Source organism: Thunnus thynnus, chromosome 13, assembly GCF_963924715.1.
Source record: "Thunnus thynnus chromosome 13, fThuThy2.1, whole genome shotgun sequence".
In the NCBI taxonomy this organism is placed as follows: Eukaryota; Metazoa; Chordata; class Actinopteri; order Scombriformes; family Scombridae; genus Thunnus; species Thunnus thynnus.
Window position 1 is genome coordinate 16,750,607 of NC_089529.1, and position 27,986 is coordinate 16,778,592.

The 27,986-nt window shown below is 42.0% G+C and overlaps 2 protein-coding genes across 4 annotated transcripts; one reads left to right on the top strand and one right to left on the bottom strand.

Moving 5' to 3' along the window:
• The first annotated feature begins 39 nt into the window (after window positions 1–39).
• Window positions 40–10,985, top strand: LOC137195746 (septin-5-like). 2 transcript variants are annotated; one of them, XM_067608335.1, is made up of 13 exons: window positions 40–1,678; window positions 2,078–2,100; window positions 6,301–6,690; window positions 7,111–7,207; window positions 8,303–8,389; window positions 8,643–8,766; window positions 8,890–9,024; window positions 9,135–9,252; window positions 9,420–9,521; window positions 9,630–9,726; window positions 10,031–10,193; window positions 10,406–10,508; window positions 10,597–10,985. In XM_067608335.1, exons 1-13 carry the CDS (start codon window positions 1,633–1,635, stop codon window positions 10,666–10,668), a joined length of 1,557 nt encoding a protein of 518 aa, XP_067464436.1. In that variant the 5' UTR covers window positions 40–1,632; the 3' UTR covers window positions 10,669–10,985. The 2 variants fall into 2 exon arrangements, with proteins under 2 accessions (XP_067464436.1, XP_067464437.1); XM_067608336.1 differs by lacking the exon at window positions 2,078–2,100 and having other exon boundaries at window positions 950–1,678.
• Window positions 10,986–11,037: 52 nt separating this feature from the next.
• On the bottom strand, window positions 11,038–27,957 carry mntb (MAX network transcriptional repressor b). 2 transcript variants are annotated; one of them, XM_067608333.1, is made up of 6 exons: window positions 27,312–27,957; window positions 23,257–23,887; window positions 23,131–23,172; window positions 22,675–22,786; window positions 15,832–16,024; window positions 11,038–15,707 (listed from the first exon to the last, which is right to left on the bottom strand). In XM_067608333.1, the coding sequence occupies exons 1-6, from the start codon at window positions 27,382–27,384 to the stop codon at window positions 14,893–14,895; spliced, it is 1,866 nt and encodes a 621-aa protein (XP_067464434.1). In that variant the 5' UTR covers window positions 27,385–27,957; the 3' UTR covers window positions 11,038–14,892. The 2 variants fall into 2 exon arrangements, with proteins under 2 accessions (XP_067464434.1, XP_067464435.1); XM_067608334.1 differs by having other exon boundaries at window positions 23,269–23,887; window positions 27,312–27,953.
• Window positions 27,958–27,986: the final 29 nt, after the last annotated feature.

The window sequence follows — 27,986 nt, forward strand, 5'->3', positions numbered from 1 at the left end:
AATCACAAGAAACTATGGACCAGGTATCAAACACTCACCTCCTGTGGGCTCGACAGGTGGCTCTGAAAAAGCGTCAATTTTTCTGAAAGACTTAGTATTAGCATTAGCTAGCATTGTCTCCTTGAACCAAAATGTAAACGTTTTATTTCAGATAATGCTTCGTGTCTATTTAAAATTAGCATTGCTTTTAATTTTTTTTTACATTTCTATACACAGAAATGTAGTTTAACTGTATTTTCCTGGTGTTGTATATAAATATATTTGTATACAGTCAATGTACAAAACAATGATTGTAAGCTAGCCCGTATCTCCAGTGTAACTGTTACTGACAAGGAGTTTACAACGGCTAACTTAACATTTTAATGTTTTTTCTCCAACTCACTGCTGCAGGCTCCACCTCTCAACCGTCCATCAGTGTTGTCATTTGCAACAAATAATCACATTTTCATCAAAATATGACATAAAATATGGCTAAATAAGCAGCCCGTGGTTGAGGCTAGCGCATTCTAGCCGTTACCTTTGGTTACCTTGCCGTTAGGTTTTTTTTTGTTGATGCTTGACGCACGCATTTTACGTTACTAACGTAACTAGCTAGCTAGCCGCGCTAGCATGTCTAGGACGCCATATACCAATATTTCTGACTTATTCTGGCGAATATGTCTGTGTTTGGAAAATACTGAGCATAAACATGGACAGTGGAGTAATTTGTCAAGCTGAAAGATTGGTTTAAGAAGTTTCTGGACGTTTTGATCAATTATTTTGACGTGAAACTGGTCACCTTGACCAGATATCTGATAATATACATATCTTTTAAAATGCTTCACAGGTTTTATCCAACTAATAATTATTTGCAGAAACTCAAGAAAGACATTGATGTATTATATAGTATTATACCTTTTGAGGGGAGCTCAGAGAAACACTGGTACATTTATGTTGGTCTTACCTGCATACAAAACAACTGTGGAGTAAATTGTCAAGATTTATTGCTGATCGTATCTGAAAGACCAAAAACGTTATATTTCATCTATTTTCTAGCAGCGGGTTTCCGCTTCAAAATGTATTTTCGTGATCTCACATGTGTCATATTTGTCCACACAATACATTTTTCCAAAGTAATGTAAAGTGAAGGTAGATATGATTAGTGATAAATCGTGACAATTTACTCCACAGTTGTTTTTTATGCAGGTAAGACCAAAATAAGTGTTCCCCACAAAAGGTACAATTTACATCAATGTCTTTCTTGAGTTTCTGCAAATAAATATTAGTTGGATAAAACCTGTGAAGCATTTTAAAAGATATCTTTTTGACTTTGTAAGTCAAAAAAAACTTGTGCAGCAATAGCCAAACTTTCCCTACAAATATCCCCAACAAATGTGGACCAATACACTGGCTCCATTGTCCTCCTCTCTCTTCTATCTCCTCCACGTCAGAGCTTCAAGACTGAGTGGACTGCACCCAGAGCTCAGTCTAATGCACTGATCCACACATACACACACACACACACACACATACACCATATGCCTCAACACGTTTTATTAGCTCTTATATAGATTGGTGTTTTGGCATCACAAACATTGTAGTTAATCCTTTTTCTGCCTCTGATCTGGGGTTTAAGAAGCCTGCTGCTGCCTCATGGAGCACATGTCCTCTCCGGTCAGGTTCCACGGCAACAGAAAAGGTATGTCTACAACACTGAGACACCTGCATTTATAACAACAACTCTGTTACATCACCCATTCATTGACATTATAGGTAGTTTCTACAGTATAAAACAGCTCAGCCGATGAAGCGACTACTATAACAGTTTATAATATTACTGCTGGAATTTATATTTGTGAAAGGCACTTGTGTTCATTGTGACTTTTGTAGCATGTTTTACTGTATTTTCTATCACCTCGCTACTGCTAGACCCATTCTAGTTTGGACTTGCACTTGTGTACATGTTAAAGCTTATTGAGCACTGTGTCGGTACAAAGTATTACATATTTTTATTATAATCAATTGAATTTATAGTGTTGCATTTTATCTATTTTTTTAACCAACTCTACTATATGCTATCATCTCTGCCCAAAAAAAGCTGCAACTTTTTCAGAAAAGGAGGTAGGACATGTTTGTAGAATAGTCTTAAATGATAGTCGTTGTAACGTGTGTGTTTGTGTGTGTGTGTGTGTGTGTATGTGTGTGTGTGTGTGTGTTTAAGAGTTAAATCTCCAACCCCCCACCCTGTTAGAGAATTAGAAGTTGGGTTAAGCCTGCTGCAAAGCTTTGTGGGTAATGAGAGCTGACAGGTAGAGGGACGCCAGATGAACCCTGATCAGGCCAGCAGCAGTGTGGGCTGTGTTTTTGTTCTGCTGTCTTTAGTCCAGGTTAACAGGTGATGTGAGCACAGTATGAGACAGGAGAAATGTGCATCTCCTGTTAGGGATGTGTGGAGGCTTGGGTGTCCCAGCTCCTCATGCTGTAGCCAGTAGAGTCACTTCAGGAGGAAATTACCTGTGAGGTGACCAAAGCGGGTGGGGACAAAAGAAAAAGATAGACTCATACAGCCCTTTGTGTACATGAGCTCCACACTGAAAAATACACCTTAAAACTAAGAAGAGCAAGCAGCTTAGTCTAGTTAGTGTATCCAGTTTGACCCTAGTGTTTACTAACTTGCCGCTCCAGACTGTCTGTTGTCCAACTCTCCACCCTGTCCATACTGATGGATGAGGGCAACCATAATGGTATAATGTAAGTAAGTAAACTTTATTTATATAGCACTTTTCAAAGCAGCAGTTCCAAAGTGCTTCACAGTTAATAATAAAAATGCATAATAGTACACAGCGCGAAAACAGCAAGTAAAAAATACAATTTTTAAAAAGGAAACAGACACTCAACAACTCAAAAGCAAGATTTACAAACAAAACACAATTAAAATACAAATAAAAGCAACAGGAATTGCAGAGCAACAAACATATAAAAATGCCAGCCTATACAAGTGAGTTTTTAAACCCACTTGGTTAAACTCAGCTGACCCGACAGTGAGGGGGAGGCGATTCCATAATGTTGGAGCTAAAACGGTAAAAGCACTGTCCTCCTTTATCTTGAGCCTGGACCATAGGACACTTAAGAGCAGTTGGTCAGAGGATCTGAGTAATCTTGGTGCAGAGCATAGGGTTATAAATTCAGAAATATAAGTGAGTGCCATGCCATGAAAAGCTTTGAATATGATCTTGAACTGAATTCTGAAGCGTACAGGAAGCCAGTGTAAGTGGGCCTGAATGGGGGTAATATGCTTTCTTCGTTTAGTGTTTGTCAAAAGCCTGGCAGCCACATTCTGAATCAAGTGAAGTTGAGCAATTGCAGACTCGCTTACACAAGAAAATACAGAGTTACAGTTATTTAGGCAGGAAGAGATAAGCATGGATGATTTACTCTTTGATGTTCTCAGGCAAGGAGTTGTAATAAACAAGACTGAACCAATTTCGGTCAAAGTTCAGATTTTTATCAAAAACAACACCAAGATTTCTAGCAGATGGTTTTATATTCCCTGCTAAATGCCTGATCTATGGGCTAATACTCTTTGAAACTTAGTCAGGGGCAATGACCAAGATTTCTGTTTTGTCCGTATTTGTTTTGGCTGTAAAAAATTTGGTGACATCCGGTCTTTAATAGCAGTGAGGCAACAATGTATCCAGATTTTAAAGTTTGTCAGATTTAAATGATACATAAAACTGGGTGTCATAACAGTGGTAGGCAACAATCTTAAACTGACGAATAATATGATCAAGGGGCACCATTTACAAGCTGAACAAAATGGGACCAAGGACTGAACCTTGTGGAACCCCACACGACATATGAGTCGATGATGAGACAAAATCATCAACAGCCAAACTGAAAGATCTCTCTGTAAAATATGAGGAAAACCATTTGAGGGCAGTTTCATCTGTGCCAAACCAGTGCTTTAGTCTATCCAGCAAGATACTATCAATAGTGTCAAAGACAGCAGGCAAGTCTACTGGTGCTAAAATGGAGTGGTGACCAGAATCTGCATTCATAAGCATATCATTAGTGACTTTCAGCAAAGGAGTTTCAGTACTATGTTTTACACAATATCAAGCAGATTATTCAGGGAAATAGGGGTAAATTCACTCAATAATGTGAAGGAGGCGTCCGGAGAAGTTATACACGAGGTAGGGAGTGTTATAACCTTAACCTTCCCAACAAAATATTCTAAGAACGTATACATTCTATTACAGAGGAGGCTGAAACGGTTAAAGGAGCAGGGTTTACAAGTCGATCATTGGTGCTGAATTCTAGAGTTATACTTTTTTGCAGCTCCAAGGTTTGTAAAATATGTTAAGTCTCTCTTTTTTGATTAATAAATTATAAGAAGACAATAACTCTCTCATATGAAGGGGGTGGACTTGGAGGTTGCTTTTCTTCCACCTTCGTTCTGCTCTTCTACATTCTCTTTTTAGATGGCGAGTATCCTCATTTACCCAAGGTGATGGATTTGACTGGCGCCTTGACCTTCCCTAATGGGAGCAATATACTCTAAAATTGATGAATATAAAAGATTAAACTGATCAACCAAGTCATTTACATCATGAAACTGAGTAAGCTGCGACACTGAGCAGAGAAAACACGAAAAAATTATCAGCAGATCTCTCATTAAGGATGAAGGGTAATATCGAACACAACAGTTTTATGATCAGAGACAAAATCTTTCAGGGTGAAGGAGTTAACAGATAAACCCACAGTAAAAACTAAATCAAGAGTATAGTCTTATTCATGTTTGGGATGTCATACATGTTGTTTCAGGTTAAAAGATTCATAAATACTTAAAAATTCAGAGGCAAAACTATTAGTGGGGTTGTCCACATCAATATTAAAATCTCCAACCAATAAGATTTTGTCATAGCTAAAAACAACAAAGGAAATAAAATCACAGAAATCAGATGAGAAGCTACTGTTGGGTTTAAGGCAACAATAAATAACAATACAGCAGACATGGGTATCACAATTGACTTTGAACATCAGCACTTCAAAGCCAGGACGTTTCTCCACTGACATGAGGCTACAGCTCAAATGATTTTTAAAAGCCACAGCAAGGCCACCTCCATGACCAGTGAGTCTGGTGGAATTAAAAAACATATAATTGGGGGAAAAAGCTCAGCAAAAGAACTGATGTCACCAGACCTAAGCCAGGTCTCTGTTAGAAATAGAAGATCCAAATTGAAGATTGTAATAAAATTGTTTAAAACAAAGGTCTTATTTGCTAGAGGTCTTGCATTTATGAGGGCTAAATTAACAGGTATGGTGGTTAGATTTATTCACAGAGGGTCTCATACTTGTGAGAACCAGTATAGTGAAAGCTGGGGTTTGAAAATAATAGGATAGGGGATTGATATATGTATCTGGAGGAGGGTGTGTCTAACTATTTTGTCCTATCCACCCTACTGGTCAGGGGGCTTGCAAACTGTAAAGTGACGTTCATGTTTAACATTCTTGTTCCACTGTGTTTAAGATGGAGATTATCCTGCTTGTAGAGATCCTCCCTAGTACAGAAATAGTCAAAGTGGTTGACAAAACCAAGACCAGTAGCAACATGGAAATTGAGAGGCCAGCGATGCATGCCTAAAGTGCAGCTAAACTTCTCACAGGACTTCCTCTGTGTACGAATGGGACCAAAAAAATGCATATTTTTCCGATGGGATAATGGGATCACAGTTCATGGATAATCAGTGAAGAAAGGGTGAATTCATCCACTACAACAAAAGACACAAGCTCATCATGTCATGTACTCAGAGATAATGGTCACTAACTGTGGCCTCCAGCAGCCGGTTAGTCAGTTAGGGTTTGTCTTTATACATGTACTGTTGTCATAGTGACATGTGAACAATCTATAATTGATATAAATTATAACATACATACATAGATATACAGTATATACTGTATTTCTAACAGTCTCATCATTAAAAAACTTAAAATCAAAGTGGGATTGCCTAAATATTTTTGTACTTAATAACCTTGTATAGCTGCAATTGCTCCTAAAAGAATAGACCATCACCAATAGTTTCCTCTGATTACTGGTTTAATTAACTGCTGATTATAAGGTTTCTGTGCTTATGTTTGCTTTCTTTTTTATAGTAGTAGAAGCAGTAGTAGTTGTAGTACATTTCATTTCATGTTAGGTTTCTGTTTTCCCAGCTAATCAGTAAAAAGGAGAATGGTCACTTCTGATTAATAGTAAATCAGTTATATTTTGGAGTCTTTTAATAGTAAAGCCATGTATATCTCTGCTGCTTCCTGTCCCAGTTGTCCACTCTGTCGATTGAGGACGAGGAGGACATTCAGCTTCCTTATGCCATGAGAGATCTGCCTCCCACCTCACAGCCTGGCGAACAGCTACACACAACAGGCCACCAGGCGGCGGTCTACTGTGAGGCAGAGGGAACTGGGTCAGCAACCAACGGGAGACTCTCCAGCCTTCCAGGGACTCCCTCTCTGCCCCGTCCCACACACTGCAACCCCACAGGCTCACCAGCGTTCCCTCACAGACCAAGTCGCATGGGACCGGACTCAGTGTTTCAGCCCCCACCTCTGAGGAGGCAGCTCATCACTCAGGAGTCTCTGGACTGTCCGCTCAGCCCGGCCTCCCGTCCACGCAGCCCATGGGGACGCTTTGACCCCTATGACTCTCCAGAGGTGTGTTTTTGTTACCTGTGTGTATGCTTCTTTATGATGAGTGTGTACGTGTTATTGTCTGTTGTCATGTTGTCTGTTTTTTTAATGGTTTTAGAGTGTTTGGAGATTGAAAAAATGGTTAATTAACTAGGAAAAATAACAATATTTGTGGGAATTTTAGATTTTTTCCACAGAAAAAATTCTATAAGCAGAACAAAAATATAATTTCAAGAAGCAAAACACTTAAAAAACATATGTGAGCTGAATTGAACTGCCAGTTTAAATCAACTAATCAGTCACAAGAATATTATTTCATTGTTTTGTGTTGAAATGTCCCGGTGTTTACTGTGATATTTGAAGAAATAATTTGATTCTAGGCTTTGTGTTCACCTTTTAAGTCTTTACTTACTTAAATGTTATGCTTGTGTCCTCTTTCTGCAGGATCAGGACAAGGAGTATGTGGGTTTTGCCACATTGCCCAACCAGGTTCATAGAAAAACAGTGAAGAAAGGTTTCACATTCACAGTTATGGTGGCGGGTGAGTCGTTCCTTATGTCTACTAACTGGGATAACTGGATGTATAATAACTTCTCTCCTAAAAGGGAAATTTTACATGACAAATCACACCATTATATACAAACATTAAGGAAGTTTCAACTAACCTAATTTGGTTAATATATTCACTGATAATATAAGACTAAAGACAACAAACACCTTGTATCACGAATATACTACTCTACCGTCCATGTCAACCAGAAATGGGAGAGGGAATCGCAGCCTGGAGATATCTGAGGATGTTTGGGTAATATTTGGGAAGGCCAGGCTAGGACTACCGACTCAAGATCCTGTTCTTGAGTTGAGTTCTGCTGGAAGAACATAATAAGATATTTTGTGACTCTAAAATTGAAATTTATACAGCAGGGTTTTCAGGGACAGGATAATGTGGCAGTATGGTAAATCAATAGCAGACCATTTTCATATATTTCGGACTTGCCCTTTAATTCATTCATATTGGCAAGAGATCGCTAAAGAAATAAATAACAATAACATTTTTGGGATAGAAGTTGATTGCTCTTTTGTCACATTATACCTGGACAAAATCCTTGACAAACTCATGGCTCCGGATGAATATCTCTATGAAGTACAAGAAAGCCATCACACAGATGTGGCTGCAGGCAAACCCCCCATCAAAGGATGACTGGACCACAATTGTCAACAAAATACACTGTATGGAGACCTTTTCCTTAAGACTACGATCTGATCAATATATAAAATACTGGAAAAAATGCACTTCATACTCTATAAGTGCCTAGGGGAGATGTAACCTACTCTCTATGTAATTGAAAAACCCTGTTTTGTACTATTGTGTGGAACATACCAACCCATTTTTAACCTGAAAACACCAATAAAAAAAAAGTCACAAAAAAAAGTTTCAACCGATAACATCAGAGCGGATGTCAATGATCTGACACAGTGCTAAGAAATGTCTTCATCTGTGTCGATTACAGCCATTACTGCTCTCCACACTTATCAACCATGATAAAAGCATTTATGACTGAATGGGATTGAATGTGATATTTTACTCATGCTACTTTAAGTATCAGAGTTACAGAGTCTCTCCTTCTCTCTGCAGGAGAGTCTGGCCTCGGTAAATCCACGCTGATCAACAGTCTGTTTCTCACGGACCTCTATAAAGACAGAAAAGTTCCCAATGCAGAGGGTGAGATGACATCTGTTCTGCTTCTACTGTGGTAAAAGAAGCAGGACAGTAGCTGGAACAAGATTAAGCAGATGTCTGGTCTCTCTGTAGAAATCAGTTACATGAGCTGTCATTTCAATCCGTGATGCCACTCCTACTTTCGGACCTTGAAGTGTGTGCATGTGTTGTTCAAATGTTGTACAAATCTATTCTGTACACATCGTTATTTTGTCACCTGTGCAGATTTACTGACTTTGCACGTGTGTGTCTGCAGAACGGATCAATCAGACAATTGACATCATCAAACACTCCATTAGCATTGAGGAGAAAGGAATCAAATTGAGGCTCACCATCATAGACACACCAGGGTTCGGAGATGCCATCGACAACACAGAGAGGTGAGGTCATCAACGTGCGACTTGCAGTGTAGTTTTACTCTACACACACAGTGCTGTTTTGTTGACACAGTCATGGACACAGCATCATAAGCACACTATTGTGTTTTTATGTCTATGCATCAGCTGGAAGCCAATAGAAGATTACATCGACCAGCAGTTTGAACAGTATTTCAGAGATGAGAGCGGCTTGAACAGAAGAAACATCCAGGATAACAGAGTCCACTGCTGCCTCTACTTCGTCTCTCCATTTGGACACGGGTACGCTGATGTTTTGAAGCTAAACTAGTACAACAGTGCCGCAACAGTCACATCCAAAGAGGTTCAATATCATATTTATGTACATACATGTGTGTTTTCCCCCCCGCCAGTCTTCGACCTCTGGATGTGGAGTGTATGAGGGCCTTGCATGAAAAAGTCAACATAGTTCCTGTTTTGGCCAAAGCTGACAGTCTGACACATGCAGAGGTCTGCAGAAAGAAGATGAAGGTATGAGATGATGGTTTGGAAGTTTTACTGTCACCTTGATGGATTCTTCAGGGATAGTTCAGGGACCTCTGGATCTCTGTAAAGACAGTTTTATATAATTTCACCTAATTTCTCTTTGTCTCTTTCTCTCAAACATATTATTGTTTCAATGTGTTCATGTTGTCCAGATCCGAGAGGACATTAAGCAGTTCGGGATCAACATCTACCAGTTTCCCGATTGTGATTCAGATGAGGACGAGGACTTTAAGAAACAGGACCAGATACTCAAGGTAATTCAGTCCATCCAGATGAACTCCTCAGTTCACCTCTCAAGGCTGAAATGTGTCATCTCATCCGTGTTAAGACTGACAGTTTATTGTTTTTGCTTCTCTCTGCAGGACAGCATCCCCTTCGCAATAATTGGGAGTAATGTTCAGATGGAGAGTAAAGGTCGCAAGTTCAGGGGTCGTGTCTACCCCTGGGGTGTGGTTGAAGGTATTACACACAAACACACTCTCAGTCTGATGTCCAGTTTTATTTTAATTCAAGTTTATAAACAATAAACAATATTTGTGGTATATTTATTTATATGTAATGCAAATCACATCTTCAAATCGTGGATATTTCTGTCAGCAGTTTTCTATCACTTTTACTTTATCACTGACTATTTATTTATGTTCCAATTAACAAATATTTTTGCACATTTTGTCTCAGTTTTACACATCGCTGTTTCTCGTTTCCATAACAACCAAAAGAAAAACTAGTCTGATCCAGTAGCTTGTTGTCATTGCATGGCCAGTGGAGAACCCGGTTCACTCCGACTTCCTGCTGCTGAGGAACATGCTGGTGAGGACCCACATGCAGGATTTGAAGGACGTGACGCGGGAGACGCACTACGAAAACTACAGAGCCCAGTGCATCCAGAACATGACGCGCATGGTGGTGCAGGAGAGGAAACGCAGGTGGGTGGAGTCGGGATGCAGACCAAGGACTGATTAATTAGTTAGTTGAAGTCATTCTTTTTGTCATTAAGTTCCTTATTTTTGTTAGCGTCCATAGTTAACACAGTTGTTTTTATTTACAGTAGCAAGAACAAGAAATCTTTGCAGCATATGTACACACTGATGTCAGATGTTCTTCTTTGTGTGCTTGTATTTATGATTCTGGGTTTTAGTTTGCGTGAAAGGCATCGAGAGGGGAGCGAGACAGAAATTCCTCTACCGCTGGCCGTTGTTGACACTGAGAAAGAAAGACTCATCTTTGAGAAAGACGAACAGGTGCGTTTCTGCTTCTCTGACTCATTCACTCAGCCAGTTGGTCAATTGCAGAGGTATTTACCGCTCCTTCATTTGATTCCTTCTGCAGCTGAGGAGGATGCAAGAGGTGCTGGAGAGGATTCAGGAGCAGATGCAGAACAGCCAGACAGGAGACTGCTGATTCTCCCATAATTCCCAGGATTGATCGCTGCCTCTGAACACTGAACCACAACTGATTAACTGATTAACTCTGTTTGATTCATTATTGTGTTCCTGGAGGGATCCTAGATGAGAATCCATGCTAATAGTGTTTACGCTGCCATCTAGTGGCAGTAATAGTGATGTCCAGCGTTGGGTTTTAAATCTGTAAACTACATTTTCCATCATTTGTGAGTCATGTATTGTGTTTTTGTCTTTTTTTTGTATTTTTCATCTTTTGTTCTGACAATTATTTTGCCATTTTGTAACGATATCAATAAAAAAAGCTTTCAAACTGCAGTTTATGCTGTCGTCACCACACGTCAATCCATTAAACACAGGAGGAGCAAGATGTGTTGTAAATGTAATAAGATTTATTAAGAATCTTTATTATTTCATCAGCATAATTCTTCATCATTAATATTTTTTATCTATTATCATCATTGTTATCTTAAACAGTGGACAGTTAGATCTAAAAGGCAGCCCAAAGTGTACAGGCGATATATAACTTAAAACTTTCTCCATAGGGAAAACATGTTTTTATATTCATATATAATATCAATGTAGCATGAGGTCCAAGATCCTGCCCACGTTATACAGTATTGTACATGGTCCCAAAAAGAAACGTAAAAACAAAACCTTTAAACAAAAAGAACCTAAACGGCAATCTACATGCAAAACAACCAAAAAGAAACAAGCATTTAAAATTTGAAGATACATACACTCATATGCCAAAACGTGCATACGATCACAGATTTACAAAACTTTCATACGTACATACAAATATTACAAAACTCAATTTGAATATTAGACATTATTATGTTATCGAGAAAAAGAGCAACATCTTTTTTTTTTTTCTTGTTTTTTCACTTTTTCCACTCCATGTCTCAGTCCAACTGGGAAAATGGAAAAACATTAAAAAAAAAAAAAAAAAAACAACCAAAAAAAAAACCATAATTATGACAGTAAATCTTTTGTCTCTTCCATTCGCTCCATGTGTACGTGTTCTGCCAGAGTTGTCACAGTGTTCAGGAAAACTGAGTGTAGGCACACACGATAGCACCCAAACAGGCTCATACCATAAATCACCTCTGTGTAAAAAACGTAGCTTGCTTGCTACACACACACACACGCACACACACACACACACTCACACACACATACATACTCCATCATGCACAGGGCAAACTGCATAACCAAAAACGGAGCCATGCTACGGGTACAGTAGGATTAACTATAGTACAGAATATAAAACATATTGAATACAGTCACATATACAGACATGACATACAGAAACAGCAGAGGAGGCAGGGAGCAGATTCACGCAACACTGAGTACATACACTGATGGGAGTCGACGGACTTTATAGTGTGACATGTATAGGCTGGCAAGAAGGCTGTGGAGCCATGATAAACACATTAACATACACACACACACATACACACAGAAATAGACACACACACACACACAAAGAGAAGTGGGTGTCACAACACATTTTCCATTTTGATATTTAAAAGAAAAACTCATTTTCTGGTCTGGAAGAGAGGATTTGTGTTCGATATTGTTGTTATTTTCACAAAGTACATGTCGCTGCCGAATTTTTCTTCACAAAACCAACAATAAAATGCTGAGCGATCACAGGCCTAAACAAACAATTTAGCAGGCTTTTAAATGTTTTTGTGCTAGATCCAAACTTTTTAAGATTTTAAAGTGAGAAAACACTAATTTGAGAAAAACAAATCTTAATTCAAGGTCAACTTACTAACTTTTAAATGGAGTTTTCAACCATTTTTTATGATATTTTTCAGCAGTTGGAGTCTCTCAAATCACTGAAGTTCCATATTGCTTGAATTAAGACTTTTTTTTTGTCAAACTAATATTTCAAAAAGGTCAAGAATGAACTTTTACACTCAATCTCAATCGTTTTTTCCCCCCAGATGTTCAAAGGCTGTGCAGGAAGTTTGTGTTGTGCCCCAAGTGTTGTGTGTGAGTAACATCAGTATGAGGTCTGGGATGAGGCAGCAGAGGGAGCTGTTGCATTAGACTGAAGCTGATGAAAACCTGTATTGCCCCTACAGTGAGTTAATAACGTCAATAATGTATAGAGGAAAACCTGTCACTGAATGTGTTGAGAGAAATTACTGATAGTTGTCAAAACCAATGAAATGCAAAAGAACGACTCTGAAAGCCTCTTTGCCTCAACAATCCACCGCTTTGAGCACAAAGTCTTTGCAAGGAATCGCTGTACTCAAATGACAAATCTGTAGGTGTATGAATAACCAGCTTGTCGGATCTTGCCCGTACCTCGGTACTGTGAGCACACGGCAAGAATCAAATCAATCCCACGCAGTAAAATATGTGTCCAAGAGCCTTAAACATTACTACTTCCTCAGGAGAGAATTGACATTAATGCTGAACTGGAGTGTAGTCATAATCCTAACTTGGTATTCCAATTTATTTAACTCTGTTTTCAGGTTCTCTGACCGCTGTGCTTGAACTTGTTGCTCTTCTTGTAAATCAATAGTCTGTGGTTCCCTACAAGGAAATCAAATGTCTGTCTAATAACCAACAGGCAAAGTCCAAGTTGTCTCAAAGTGTGACATCAGATGCTACAGTTTGTTCAGCAAACCAAGCAATCATTAAACCGCCAAAGTGATTATGTGTTAAGGGCTGCAAGTAGGTTTTGTCCCAATTCTTCCCCTTAAACCCTGCCCCTCATCTCTGGAGTTGCTCTGTGTTTGAAAGAGAAACAGAAAAACCACAACAGGCAGTCGACAAATAGCTCCAGAACTGAACAGGACACCTGAGACTTTCACACGTCATCAGAGGTCGACAGTACATATAAAGACGATGTGTCTTTTTCCGTCATTTTGTCTTGTTTAACTGCAGATTGGATCCTGTTTTAATCTGGCGTTGCCATCTACTGTTCACTTATTTTCTTAATCTATTTGCAAGGTGTTCTGGGTAGCTCTCGGTGCCACGTGCAGTGGTGAGTAATCATTTGGAGGACGATGGAAAGAGGGCTTAACCGTCACTTAAAGGACCAGTGTGTAAGATTTAGCGGCATCTAGCAGTGAGGTTGTAGATTGCAACTAACTGAATACCCCTCATTCTCCCCTTTCAAGCGTGTAGAAGAACCTACGTTGGCGGCAAAACTCGTGAAAAACACGAAAGGCCCTCTCTAGAGCCATGTTGATTTGTCTGTCCTGGGCTACTGTAGAAACATGGCGGTGCAACATGGTGGACTCCATGAAAGAGGACCCGCTCCCTATGTAGATATAAAGGGCTCATTTTAAGGTAACAAAAACACAACAATACTTAGTTTCAGGTGATTATAGACTAATTAAAACATACTTATGAATATTATATTCCATTTCTGCTAATAGATCCCACTAAATCTTACACACTGGTCCTTTAATGGAGCAACGTTCTGTACTTGGATTGGCGGCAAAGGGGAAAAAATGGGAGATGCAGTTTAAAATCAGTAAATTTCATGTTGTGGAACTCAAGTGACAAAAAGTGCTGAGCTGCGTCAGTAAGTGATAACGATTTCTTCTGACTGTGTGACGTCGTCTACTTCACACATAATCATAGTGTAACTGATCTGGATAAGTGAGACTGAAGATGTCTCAAACGCATCAGTGACATTATTCCGCTACATGACATCAAGATTACATGAATACAAAATGGGCACATACTGTATCACCACGGCAACAGCCTAATGACTCACTCTCTCATGCGCTTTCCCTCAATGAGTGAGTGAATAGTTAAGGTAAATCCTTGATGCCTGAGTGTGAACTGAGCTTATTATGTTAGTGCTTCTGGTTGTACAGGAAGGAAAGGAAAGGAGGGAGGAAGGAAGGAAGGAAGGAAGGTAAAACAGAGTTCCTGTCTTTGCAGCGGGGGACAAATGTCACAGTCTTATTTTCACAAACAATGGCCTGATCCTCTGACTCTGCTTTAATGTTATTGTTCAGAAACAGGTTAATGAACAGAGCTGTGACCAAGAAATCTCTGGAGATAATGACCACACGTCCAAAAAACAGTTTTTTTGTGAAGTTCCTGGTATCTGTCAGAGCTATTGATTATTGATAGGAGTGTGAAAACTGATTCAGGCATTCTTCCTGGGCGGGCACTGAATCTTTTTCTTCTTCTCCTGTCTGCCATTCGTCAGTCCATTCCACTTATATTTCTGTTTTTCATTCTTTCAGGCCAGTTTGAGCGTGCTGACGGGGAAGGTTGGGACTGTAACCATGGTGACAGGGTTAAGGACGGCAGCCTGCCCGACCAGTTGGGGGTGAGGGGCCAGGACCGCTGTGGGTTTCCCTAGCGACGGGCTCCCCTGGCTCACCACGCCTGCGCTGTTCACCTGGGCTCCATTAGTGTTAGCTTGAGGGTTCGCCTGGACGTGGGGGTGGTGGGTGAAGGTGTGGGTGATGTGGCCCATCATGGCAGGCTGGGAGACAGAGACAGACACACCTGGGGGGTAGAGAGGGAGATGGGATGGCAGGGGCGTTGCCAGGTGAGCCACCGGGTGGACGGTGATGTGTCCGATGGGCTGGGCGGCAATCGGCTGGTGAGTGGCGGCAGGAGCTGGAGTTGCCGCGATTGGTTGAGGGGTGGAGGAGGTGGGGCCAGGTGACGGGGCGATGTGTGTTAGGTGCTTTTGATTGGCTGGCAGGCCGTGGTTGACAGCCTGGATGACTGAAGGGTGGGAAACAGTGGCGTGAGCGATGACGGTGGGCTGCACCTGCACAGTCGGGGTCTGAATGGCATGAGCCGGTGGCCCGGGGGGCGGACCTGGAGCTAGTGCAGGGGCGATGGGTTGAGGGGGAGGGGGAGCAGAGGGCGGGGGCTTGGTCAGGACTCCAGAGATAGGAAGGGTGGTGTGCTGTATCGACAGGTGAGAGGTGAGGAGCTGCTGAGTTTGTAAGATGGAGGTTGCTGGTTTGGGGAGGGACGTGGGAGCAGGAGGAGCGGGGACATCCTCGTCAATGTCCTGCTCGAAGTTGTCTTCTCCCTCTGTAGGTCAGAGTGGAAACAGTCATGATATGATCCAAGAAACAACGCCATCTGTGTGTGTACTACTACTTCTTGTAAATAGTTCTGTATTAAGTATTCATGTAAAATGTTAAGTGCGCTGTACCTGAGGCGGTGGATGTGGAGGCCTGGTCGTCCTCCGGCTGGATGGTCTGTCGGAGGACTCTGTCGATCTCCATGACGTCCATGCACTGGCTGAGTTCATTCTTCAGCTCGGCCAGTCGCTGCTGTGTAGCGATCTTCTCTCTGGCTAAACGCTCCATCTCATGCTCGTACTCCTTCTCCTTACGCTTCAGAGTCTACCAGAGGTGACACAGACAGCACAGCAGATGAGCATCCCTAGTACATGTAAAACACTTACAGTATAATAAACAATCATGTTATAATTTAGAACTGAAACAATTAATCAATTAGTCGACTGTCAGAAAATTATTTTTCCAGCAAAAATGTCAAAATTTCACTGATTGTAGCTTCTCAAATGTAACCATTTGATGCGTTTGTGTGTCATATATGATAATAAACTGAATATTTTGGGGCTTTTGGACATTTGGTCGAATAAAACAACATTTTTGAATATGTAAAGTTAGGTTTTGGGAAACTGTGATGGGTATTTTTCACTTTTTTCTGATATTTTTTAGACAAAAAACAACATTGAAACAATTAAAATCAAGAAAATAATCGTCAGATCAATTGATAACAAAAACAATCTTTAGTTGCAGCACTAGTATAATTAAGAAAGTGTGAATAGTATGAGGTTAACGTGTATGCTGTAAATTTTCAAATCATTATACAGCTTTATTTTACTTGTATTTTAATGGTTCACCTGTACATTCAAGTAGAGCATAATATTGGTTTCAACAGCATTATTATCACCTGTACAACAACAGCCATGTCATAAAAAAAACACCCACTTAATTAATTCAGATTGACTGAGCTTGTTAAGCTGCAGTTAAAGAAGCTCAACACTTCCTGCAGAAGTTTTCAGTAAAAAGCCTTTGGGAGAGTGAACGGGCGGTGCCCCCTGAAATCTTGGAAATGTTTTAATATAAAACAGATGGAAGAAGTGTTGCGTTTGCGTTAACAGCAGCAACAGCTAATTAACACGACAAACAGGAGCAGATCATAAAAACAGGGAAACTTATAAAATAGGGGAAAATAGAAGTACAGGCCTTGTTCTGTGTGGTGAATTAAGACTCTGGCCACTATGTGAGAGTTTACAATAAGCAGTATGTGGCTCGGATTAGCTTTACAGTTTTCTACAGCTTTAAGAAACAGCATTGCAACAGAAAAAGGAATTGAGATCAACTACTTCCTCTGTGCAGTTTTGGCCACATTTCTCCCAGGTTACACAATCCTTAAAGTTCTTCATACTATCCCACTTTCATACACCAGCACGAGTGCACGCATGCCAATGAAATCACGTTCAAGTGCTTTTCTCTGCGTTATCTAATTAGGCTCCTCCCATTTCCTGAGTATCATGCTTGTTTTTCGCAAGAATGAGGTCAGAGTGGGTGTGAACGTCCTGCCGTCGCCCGTTTCCACCAATCACACAAGTTAAGCATCATCCAAACAACTCTGATGTCACTGGATTACAGCAGCCTGAACATTAAAGTCAGGTCTGACTGAATGGAAGTATTAATTCCCATCGCAGAGCTGTCATGCCGCTGTTAGCAGATTTACTAATGAAATGGAAAAAAACCACAGCAGGAGACACAAAATGAAAGAAAACTTAAGAGAAAGATTTAGAAAGAAAGAGCACAGCTTTCCCAGCCTCACCACTTCATCTCTGTGACCCAGTTACTGTGTGGGTCAGCTGACGCACGAACACCAAACAGTACGACAGGCTAAGGACATTAGAACAGATTACTGGGGAGGAATTGGGGAGGTGGTGGGAGGGAGGGGGGGGTTTACAGGAGGAAAATGTGTTAGTAAAAGGAGATCAGAGGATGAAGAGGTGGAAAAGGAAGGAATGAAGGGATTGTGTTAGTAAGAAATAAGCAGAAAACAGTCAGATGCTGGTGAGCTTTTGCTTTGTGCAGCTGGTTAATGTCATTACATTACTAGAAACTAAACATCCAGTTGACTTGTTGAATAGTCGATGGTGCAACAAACAGAGAGAGAAAAGAAGGATGGGGGGAAAAAAAGAGGAGGACAGAAAATGAAAGTTGTTTACTCTTCATGTGCACATGATGGCCACACACGCAAGCCCACATTCCTCACCGCACCCGACCAAACTCACACCCGTCTTTGCAACTACCAGCTACCAAGTCCAGACCTGGTGAACTCTTCCATCTAATAACAGCTCAGCATCTCTCATGTGAAACCTTCATCTCATGCAGTCTTTTCCCATGACTGCAGGGACAGTTTTTAGAGGGCAAAGAGGTGGATTACAGTCTTTACAGCTCAAGACTTTCCAAAAATTTTGTCTTAAAAAGGTCAGAACATTTGACGCCAGAGTGAAAGTATATTGGTGGTTTTGTGTTAACAGACAAAACACTACTGACACACATAGCAGTCTAAAGATTTTTAAGTTCTTGCTATCCGCAGAGGGACGACCACTGCTTCTATATGTGCACATGTGCATCTGTGAACATCATTTCAAGGTCTTCCCGTACAAACCCAAACACCATTAGTCCTGCAGCAAATCACCAAGGAAACAGCTGCCACCCATAGCCGTTTCCCTGGCAACCTCATCCGCCAGGATTTGGCTGCTTGAGCAGCAGTTTGTAGAAGAACATAAGGAGCTCTCTAATTGGGTGAAGCATAGGGGCAATTACATATAAGGAGTGGTGTGACTGGATGTTTTCCAGTCAGGTGCTTTAGCTCACTCACAGCCCCCTCCTCCTCCTCCTCCTCCTCCTCTTCACTTCCATCCCACACTCCCTCCCCCTACACTTCCCCATCCATCGCTCCCTTGACACCCTCCCCCCCCTTTATACTCCCTCCTCCCCTTCATGTATGTCTCCTTTATCCTTCCTCTTTCAATACATTCTCCCAAATCAAAAAAAAAGGTGAAAATGATTCAAGTCTGATGATTTTTTGTCCAAACAGGTGTCTTTGCCTTAATCAGAGATGTGTCTGTGCAGACACGTGGTCTTCACAAGTTTAATATTAGGACAAAGCAGAAAAAAAATTTCAACATGAGCTAATGGGAATGCCTGAAGTCACATCCCTGCACCATCATTCACGAGCTTTGACAAATAGATCAATACAACCTGAATTTGATTAGTTTACATCTCACACACACACACACACACACACACACACACACACACACACTCTCCGACATAGAAAAACATGGAGGATGGACTGACTACAGTGCCCTGACCACCTGCCGCCTGTTGCCATGGTTACCAAGTGTTCTAAAGGCTTGAGACAGCGGGGCGACACGGGGCAAGAGGGACAGAGATGAAATGAAGAAAAGATTGAGACAGACAGAGGTTATAAAACAAAGAAAATCTGAGATACAGCATATCTGTACAAATTCATCTGTTTTAACGCTGCTTAAGGAGCACGCTTCATTAATGCACCCGGTACCTGTCACTGTCTCTCTCTGTCTCTCTCTCTCTGCAACCTAGAGGTGCAGAGCGGACGAGCAGCGGTGACATCACCGGGCTTGCGCTAGCCATGTGCTCAGATCTCACATGGCTCAGAGAGAGAGAGGGAGAGAGACTGAGATTTACAGGTTTACATGAGAAGAGGTGGAGAGAGAGAAAGGAAAAAAAGAAGGGGTTCAGACACCCATCTGCAATAAAACCTACGATTATATTATAGATTAGAGGAAAATGTGCTGTTTCTCTCTCTATATATCTCTCTGCTGCAGCTGGGCCAGAATGCAGCTGCACATGTACTGACAAAAATGAGAAAAGGGGATCATATTTCTCCCATTTTAGCTTCTCTGCACTGGCTCCCTGTAAAATCCAGGATAGAATTTGAAATCCTCCTCACCTCCAATTCCCTTAATAATCGGGCATTATCATATCTTAAAGAGATCATAGTATCCTATTACCCTACTACCCCACTGCGCTCCCAGAACGCAGGCTTACTTGTGGTTCCTAGAATCTCTAAAACTAGAATGGGAGGCAGAGCCTTCAGCTATCAGGCTCCTCTCCTGTGGAACCATGTTCCAGTTTGGGTCTGGGAGGCAGACACCCTCTCTATGTTTAAGAGTAGACTTAAAACTTTCCTTTTTGATAAAGCTTATAGTTAGAACCAGCTCAGGCTTGCCTTGGACCAGCCCCTGGTTATGCTGCAATAGGCCTAGACCATGGATGTATTATAAGAGCTGGATACCGGACTAAAAATGGCACCCATTCAGTCCTATAGGAATTGCTCGGCTGGCTCATACGCCAAAAAACTGTCTAGCTTCCAGCTTTCTTTGCTTCCACATTGTGCGGCCCACTGAGTATGCGCAATAGTGTTTCCCCCACTGCAAGGTCCCACTCGACCCATAGACTTTACATTGTGATGATGTCACAGATTTTTAAAATCACTTTTCTTGTCTCGAGGAAAGTTTTACAAATATAAAACCTCCATGGATCAAAAGTTCATAATAGAAAGAGTCCCCCGCAGGGAGGATTTTTCGCTGCAATACCGGAAGTGGCCACTGGGAAAAACTGGCTGCAAGGCTGAGCGTTGGCGCCTTATCCAGCTCTTATAATACATCCATGGCCTAGACTGCCGGGGAACTTCCCATGATGCACTGAGCTCCTCTCTCCCCCTCTCCATCTTTACGCATTCATGCCCCATTAATGCATGTTACTAACTTGGCTTCTTCCTCGGAGTTTTGTGCTTTCATTTCTCGCAGGTGTCTGTGGAGCTGTGGCTGCGGACCACCTGCTGCCCCCCGTGGTCCTGCATGACACCCACTACTATTATTATTAGTCGTATTTCTATTATTATTATTGTTATTGCTATTATTGTTGTTGCTGCGCATCTCTCCCTGTCCCTCTTCTCCCTAAACCCAACCAGTCAAGGCAGATGGCTGCCCACCGAGATCCCACTTCTGCTCAAAGTTTCTTCCTGTTGGGAGTTTTTAAAGTTTTTCCTTGCCGCTGTCACCAAGTATTTGCTCATGGGGGAATGTTGGGTCTGCACAGAGTAATGCAGACAGGCCGAAAACTTTTACAGATTCTTGTCTCTAAATGGCCTAAATGGAAGCAGAGGACAGCGTGAAGCAAAGCGACTGTGTTTCCTGCTCCGAGTTCACAGCTCTGGTGTTAAATGCAGCAATGTCAGCTGAGCAGATGCATACCAGCGTCTCTGCCGTCTCCTCCTCTACCATCCAGTGTGATCGACTCTTCAGATATATAGAAACAGAACTCAAAGGTACCAGAACTTACACTTTTTATCTCTCTGACTGAGTGGAAATCTGATATTTTCACATCACAGATGATGAACAGCATTAAAACACGAGTCTTACAGCTAAAACACGTGACTCATGTAGGCTGTTTTCTCAGTTTAGTGTGGGGTGCACTTGATTGTACTGTAACTGTGGTAACTGAGCGGAGACATGAATTGTTCATACAAGGCTGTATTGAAGAAAGAAACAAAAAGTAATAATGTTGTTTAGTATGTAAGGCTACAAGAATGAAATACATGTAACTACATAAATATAGAGGAATATAGATGAGAATATGAGAACACGTCATCCCACCCTCTCTTTCTGCATCTTTCTGAAGTGCCGACTGAGTCGACTGTGAAAATCCTGAGACGGGGGCAGCCCTAATGAAGAGGATCTAGTGCTAGCTGTGTGGCGACTGGGTGGAATCTAATGATTATTGTACAATTGATTATGTTTTTGATTTATCAATTATTTGTTTAGTCTAAGAAGATGAGAAAATAGTGAAAAATGCCTGAGACAAATTCCCAGAGCTGAAAGGAATATCTTCAAACTGCTTTCTATGTTGGACCAAGAGTCCAAAATCCCAAAATATTCAATTTACAATCATATAAAAACATACAAAACAACAATTCCTCAGATTTGAGAAGCTCTACTTAAATATTTGACATTTTTGCTTGATAAATGATGAATCAGTATGTTACATTTTACTTTTAAAGCATAAAAACTGGGCTCTGCAGAATACATTTCCTCAACAGCAGCTTGGCTCAGCCTCATATCAAAACTATCATCTCTTGTCAAAGACCTCAAAGGCCTCAAATCCCTCTGTGCTTCGCTCCCTAAACAATGGCCTGAGACCTTGCAGCAAGTCTTGTTTTGAACAAGTTCTCCCATCTTGCAGCCTAATTTAGTTCCCAATTGAATATTTCATTGAACCCAAAATCATGGAGCTTCTCTACTCGACAAAAAAAAGGAACCACTATACAGTCCCCTCCCCCACACCGTCCTCAGCTCCATCCCTCCATATGTAATGTTAGTTTCCTACTCAGCTTCAATATGCTACAAGTCTTCCTCAACAAAAATGTTTAACCTTTATCTGTTCAAGCTGTTTAGTTCCTGGGACAAACAGTTCTTTTCCTATTTCATACTGCGTGAGACTACATGACCAGAGGATGGTGTTACACAACAACATTTCCACAGGATAAGAATCTCACTGAAATGCTTAAAATGCAAATTAATGTTCTCAAGAAAAGTAGACTCTTAAAAAACATATGGTATAGTTGTAACATTGGTTTTATTCACCACTTTCCTTTGAGCTGATTCACTATTATTTGGTGGATAGCATATCATTGTCACAAGACACGACCCAACACAAAACAGTTTAATGCCTAACAAAACAAGCATTGTGCATCTATTACACTGGGCCAAAGCGTGCGCTGCTCCCAGAGCTGAACCAATCAGTTCTAAACCAGAGAAAAATGAAAACAATAAGATGAAAAATAAGAAGCAGGGAGTAGTCCCCAAAATGTAATGTTGGACCACACCAGTAACTACAGGCTTACAGTCTCACTGTGGTGGGAAATCTGAGGAAATGTGTTACAACTCTACCTGTATGTAACGCAAAGCGCTGCGGAGGACGCTGAGGTTGGAGGTTTTCTTCTCATCAACATTTGGAACATTCTTCTTCAGCGTCTCAAAACACTCTTTGAGGTGCGCTCGCCTGAAGGGCCAAGAGTCAGAAACGAGAAAGTCACACTTTGGTATGGTTGTCATTAGCAAACTGCCTTGGAAAATAGCATGGTTCAGAAGTTAACCATGCTCTTGTCATTTAAAGAGACCTCATAACTCTGATTTTCCATGCTTGTGAAGGATTTCACGGTTCTCTATAGGCTGAGGAAATGCCATGACATTTGGGCTTATGAAACTCTTTCATAAAACACTTGGTAAAACATAAAAATATGTGTATGTGGTGGTCAAGCTAAAGAAAAACACAAGGCTGTTTTCTTTTACTCCTGGCAAGTTAGCATCAACTGCAATAATGGAGAAGTTTGTATAATAACTAACCTGTTCTTCTCCAGTTTGTTATGCACCTCTCTGGTCCCAGCTCTGGAAACATAAACAACATAAATGATCAAATACAAAAATAAACACATTTGAATTCTAAAAATCAAATTTAATACACACACATACACATAAACTGACCCTCCAGGTCTCCTCTTCCCCTCCATCCCCCTCAGGTCCTCCATCGTCACTCCATTAGGCCGCGGCTGAGATGTGGGTGGAGCTTGATGAGGAATCAGTGCATGTTGAGAGCCAGAGCCGTTAGTGCTGATGGAGGTTGGGTACTGAATCTGAACCTGAGGCTGTGGTTGGTTGGGCTTTACACCAACAAGCTGCGGAGTTGTCTCTAACTTCATCTGGGGGGCGCACAACAGGTGGCGAGAGGCCGGCTGCGGCTGCGGCTGCTGCTGCTGCTGCTGCTGTTGTTGTTGTTGCTGCGGAGGGGAGGAGGCGTTTTTGGCTGGCGGGGAGCCATTAAGTGTCGTTGGTGCCGCTGCAATCGGCGTTGTAAGCGGAAGGGCTGGGACCGAGGGTGTCGCAGTGACAACTGGGACCACTGGAATGACAGCAATGGGGACTTGAGGGGGTGGCAGAGAGGGGAGTGGAGGGGCAGGAGGGTGGTGCGGCTGTTGACGGTGAGGGTCATCGCCCCAAGCGACATGGTTGGCTCTGACTGTCAGGGACGAAGAGGCGACAAGCTCCACGCGTCTCGACTCTGCCTCCCTGTTGATGAGCTCCTTCTCTTTGCGCTGCTCTTCCTCTGTGGAAAACAAGATGAACAAAAGAAATTAGAAGTACAGACGATGAGGGCGAATGTAAGAAGGCTCAACCAGGAAGTGTGATGGTCAAACATTAGACAACCTGCTCTCAGTTCACATGCAAGAAAAAGTCATGATTGAGTATTTGCATGCACACATTGGTTAAATTTGCTTTTCATATCCTTGCATACACAATGTGACAACACTAATGCAGACACACACACACACACACTAATATCCCTGAATGCTTACGAATATGAAGGATTATGCACATCCAGTTTGTAAAACATGAATTACTTGTAATTTATAGACCAACATGCAACAAATATGCAAGTTCCCTTTTGTTAATATTGGTTGTTTCATTGTTATGCTACAGATCACTTTATCAGGGGCGGATGTCACTTTGTATACCTCTAAACAGTACGTGCACACAAACACACACAAAGAATGATGTCATCAGGGAATAAGACGATGGGGAGGGGGGAAATAACCACAGAAATTGAGTCTGCATCTATTTCCTGACTGGAGAGAACCCCCCTCTGTCTGTGCTGTGATTGGACCGTTCCAGCACTGAGCATGCTTCTACCCCTGGGCTATGTCAGCACCGTCTGACCAACGGGAGTGGTCTATTGTCAAGGAGCCACTCACACTGGATCACCCGGAGTTGGCACCATGACAACATATAAATGAAGCATTGCTGCATTGCAAAAGAAAACAAAATGTAAACATAAATGTCACAAAAAAAGAAAAAAAAAAAATCACACCATAGGACAGGAATGTTCCCACGCTGTGCTCATGTTGTGTACGCAGAAGCGCGCACACACACACATAACACACACTTCATGATACGAGTGAGTAGTTACTGCACACCGTGGCAGGCAGACTCAAAAGCAATGCGGAAAGCCCTCCGTTACCATGGAAACAGCAACATTAGAAACAGAAGATCCCAGGGATTCCTCAAACCTGCACAACGCCAACACACATCCCGGCCACCACGACCATTATAGAACAAAACAGAAACACCACTTGCCAACACGTCTGGCTACACGTTAAGTAACACTTTCGTCTCCTCTGATGACGCAATTTCCTTTCAGATAGGGCAATAGTTCACCTCAGAGAAGGCCCATGTGGTTACTTTCATCAAGGCGATACGCACAAACACAACTACGGTATGTCTCTGAGATTTGACAACAGTCCAGTTAAAACACTGTTAATTGTGCTGCAGCAGAATTACAATCTCTTCTAACTCCTGGCCTGCAGTGTAAGATGGATAGATAAGTGCATTATGCTTGGTTTTAAAGGACGGGTTCACAATTTTTCAAGTCGGTCTTAAAACAGTCGTCAGGTGCCCAAATGATCATTGAACTAGCTTTTCTTGCTGTAATCATTCCTCTTGTTTATACTGGCCATTAGAAGATCCCTACATACTGAACTTACAATGTAAGTGATGGGGGACAAAAGAGTCGAAATGAGTCAAATCAAGTAGATATCTTTCAACGTTAAAGTCCTTTTAGTGGCAAAGTCCCTCTTTTTGTTACTATACTTCCGTTGCAGCTCAACAGGGAAACACAAAGAGGGAATTTGATGCCAAAAAGACTGTATATGTGGCAGATATCCATTTGATATGATTAACTCAGACTGCTGAAGCCTAAAAAAAAAAAACTTACATTGAAAGCACATTTGAAGGGGCTCTTTCATTCAGACTTCCTATCTGTTAAGTCGGTCTGGGTGATCAAGACCTTATCGTAGTGTCGTACCAGAAATTTCTTTTGTCCAGCTTCTGTAATCAAAGACTGGTACAAAAACAAAACTGTAAAGTGTCTGTTTTACAACGATAAGCAGTTAGGTCTCCTGTAATGTGTAACAGTGAAACACAGCTCATCGCTAAAGTTGTCAGTTTGATTATTTCATACATAGTTTTGCAAACATTTCACGTATAATAATATACTGTATATCAGTATTGGAAAGTATCCTTTTTTAGAAGCATTACGATGATTTTTTAGTTGCAAAAAAGGAGACTTTGGTCAGTAATTTCTTCCTTTTCCATTGCTAATATAACAGATACTTTTAAAGAGTAGATTCCATAAGGGGCCTCATACCAGGAGTGAAAATAATATCTGACACATACAGACGATAAAACTGCCATCAGCTGAGAGTATTCTTGCATACTGGTGCATCCCAAACTGGTTTTCCAGCTCTTGCATTACAATCCACACACTCACCATGCTCCAGATTGCCAAATGCACGCAAACGTAAATTACATAACTTTTGCATTGAGTCTGGGTTTAGGGTGGGGGCGTGCAGGCGAGGTTGCCCTACTTACCCCCCTCCCCTCTTTTTTCTCCCTCTCTGACCCGCCACTGTCAATAGGCTGAATGGGAAGGGCGGTGTGTGTGTGTGTGTGTGTGTGGGAGAGGAGGGGGGGGGTTGTGCACGTGGTCGTTGTGGGCGGTTCCTGGCACGCGGTAGGGCGAGTATGCGGGGAGGAGGGAGGAGGGGGGGAGTGGGTTGATTTGTCTGACACGTCATCAGAGGGGGTGAAACACAAAAAGCAGCCCCCCAACCCCTGTATTTTATATTGTTTAGTGATGATTATTTCAATTGACAACTCATCGGTTTCAAACGAATAGTATGTTTTATGTCGTCTCGCGCGCGCTCCGTATACACACGGAACGAGGCGAGCGTGTGAGGGCCCGCCCCGGTGTGTGTCATAAGATAGCTGAGCGATGTCAGGGTATTATGTAAAGAGCAGCCGCTGCTCGCCACCGCCCTGCCGGTGCTCGACGGACAAAAACTAGGGCAAATCGATTCAGAGAGGGGGTCTTTTATAACAAATATACACGGAAACCCTGAGAAAAAATATAATATTATTACATCACCGGTTTGAATCGTTTTTTTTAAATGCATTTGAGCTTCTAGATGCATATGCTGCAATAAAGTGCACTCCTGACCCTTATAACAAAAGATACAGAGCAGAAATGCACAGGAACCCCTCTGCTATCTGTCTGACACACACACACACACACACACACACACACACATACATACGCACGCACACACGCGCGCGCCTACGGTGAGTCACTTGAAATTGTCACACACACACACACACCGAGAGCGCGCAAAGTAGTTCAACTTTGCCTGTTTCCGCATTAAGAGAAGACAAATATGTGCAATAATCAGCCACTCGGGAATTATCAAGGTTTGCAGGGAATCTTTTTTTATTTTATTTATTTGGCATGAACCCAGGATGACAAACCAGAAAACTACACACGCTTCCGTCCATTATAGGCGGGTCGGTTGTAAACGCGAGCCAAGCCGTGGATAGTGACGGGATACGGTTCAATAAGAGCAGCGGAGGACTGAGCTCACACTGATCCGGTCCGTGTCACGTACGTTCAGGCTGCAGCGGTCTGATGTTCAACTCACCACGTGTGATCTGTTGTTGCTGGGCTTGCCATTCCAGATATCTGGCCGCCTCCAGAAGTGTATCGATGCTCATTGCGCGTAAATCCTCACGGCAGGCGACCCGGTGGCCCGGGACGGAAGGAGGAAAAAGACCGAGCTGGGGGTAAGGTAGTGTCCCGGTAGGAAGCGCCGTGTGCACGGTTCACACCCGCACGCCCGAGCTTTTCTTCCCCTGCGTTTCTCCTCAAATAAGAGGGGTGATTTTTAATCCGAGCAATCGGAAAGTAGATCCTCGCATACGTGAAAAAAAAAAATAAAAAAAAAAATAGGATTGCAACAAGATGGCGATGAGAGCACGGGAATACACACACAACAAGGCGAGTCGTGTTCTCGTTAAGGCCCGCCCCTCCCGGAGTCCTGCCCCGCCCTGTTACTACGGCCTCCTACAAGCACCGGAGACCGCATCACTGCCTGCTACTCCGCGCTGCCAGCTCGGGCAACCCACCATTTAACTCCCTTTGACGTTAGAGATATTATAACTATTACCACATGAGTTTATAAGCTCCTACAACAACCGGGGCTACCGGTGTACTCGTGTTATCCCCGCGAGAAACGACAGAACGAAGTCCCGTCCGTTGTGCTCCGGGCCTCCGTGTTTTCCTTCCCGCAGCGCATGAACACCGATCTGGCGCCAGC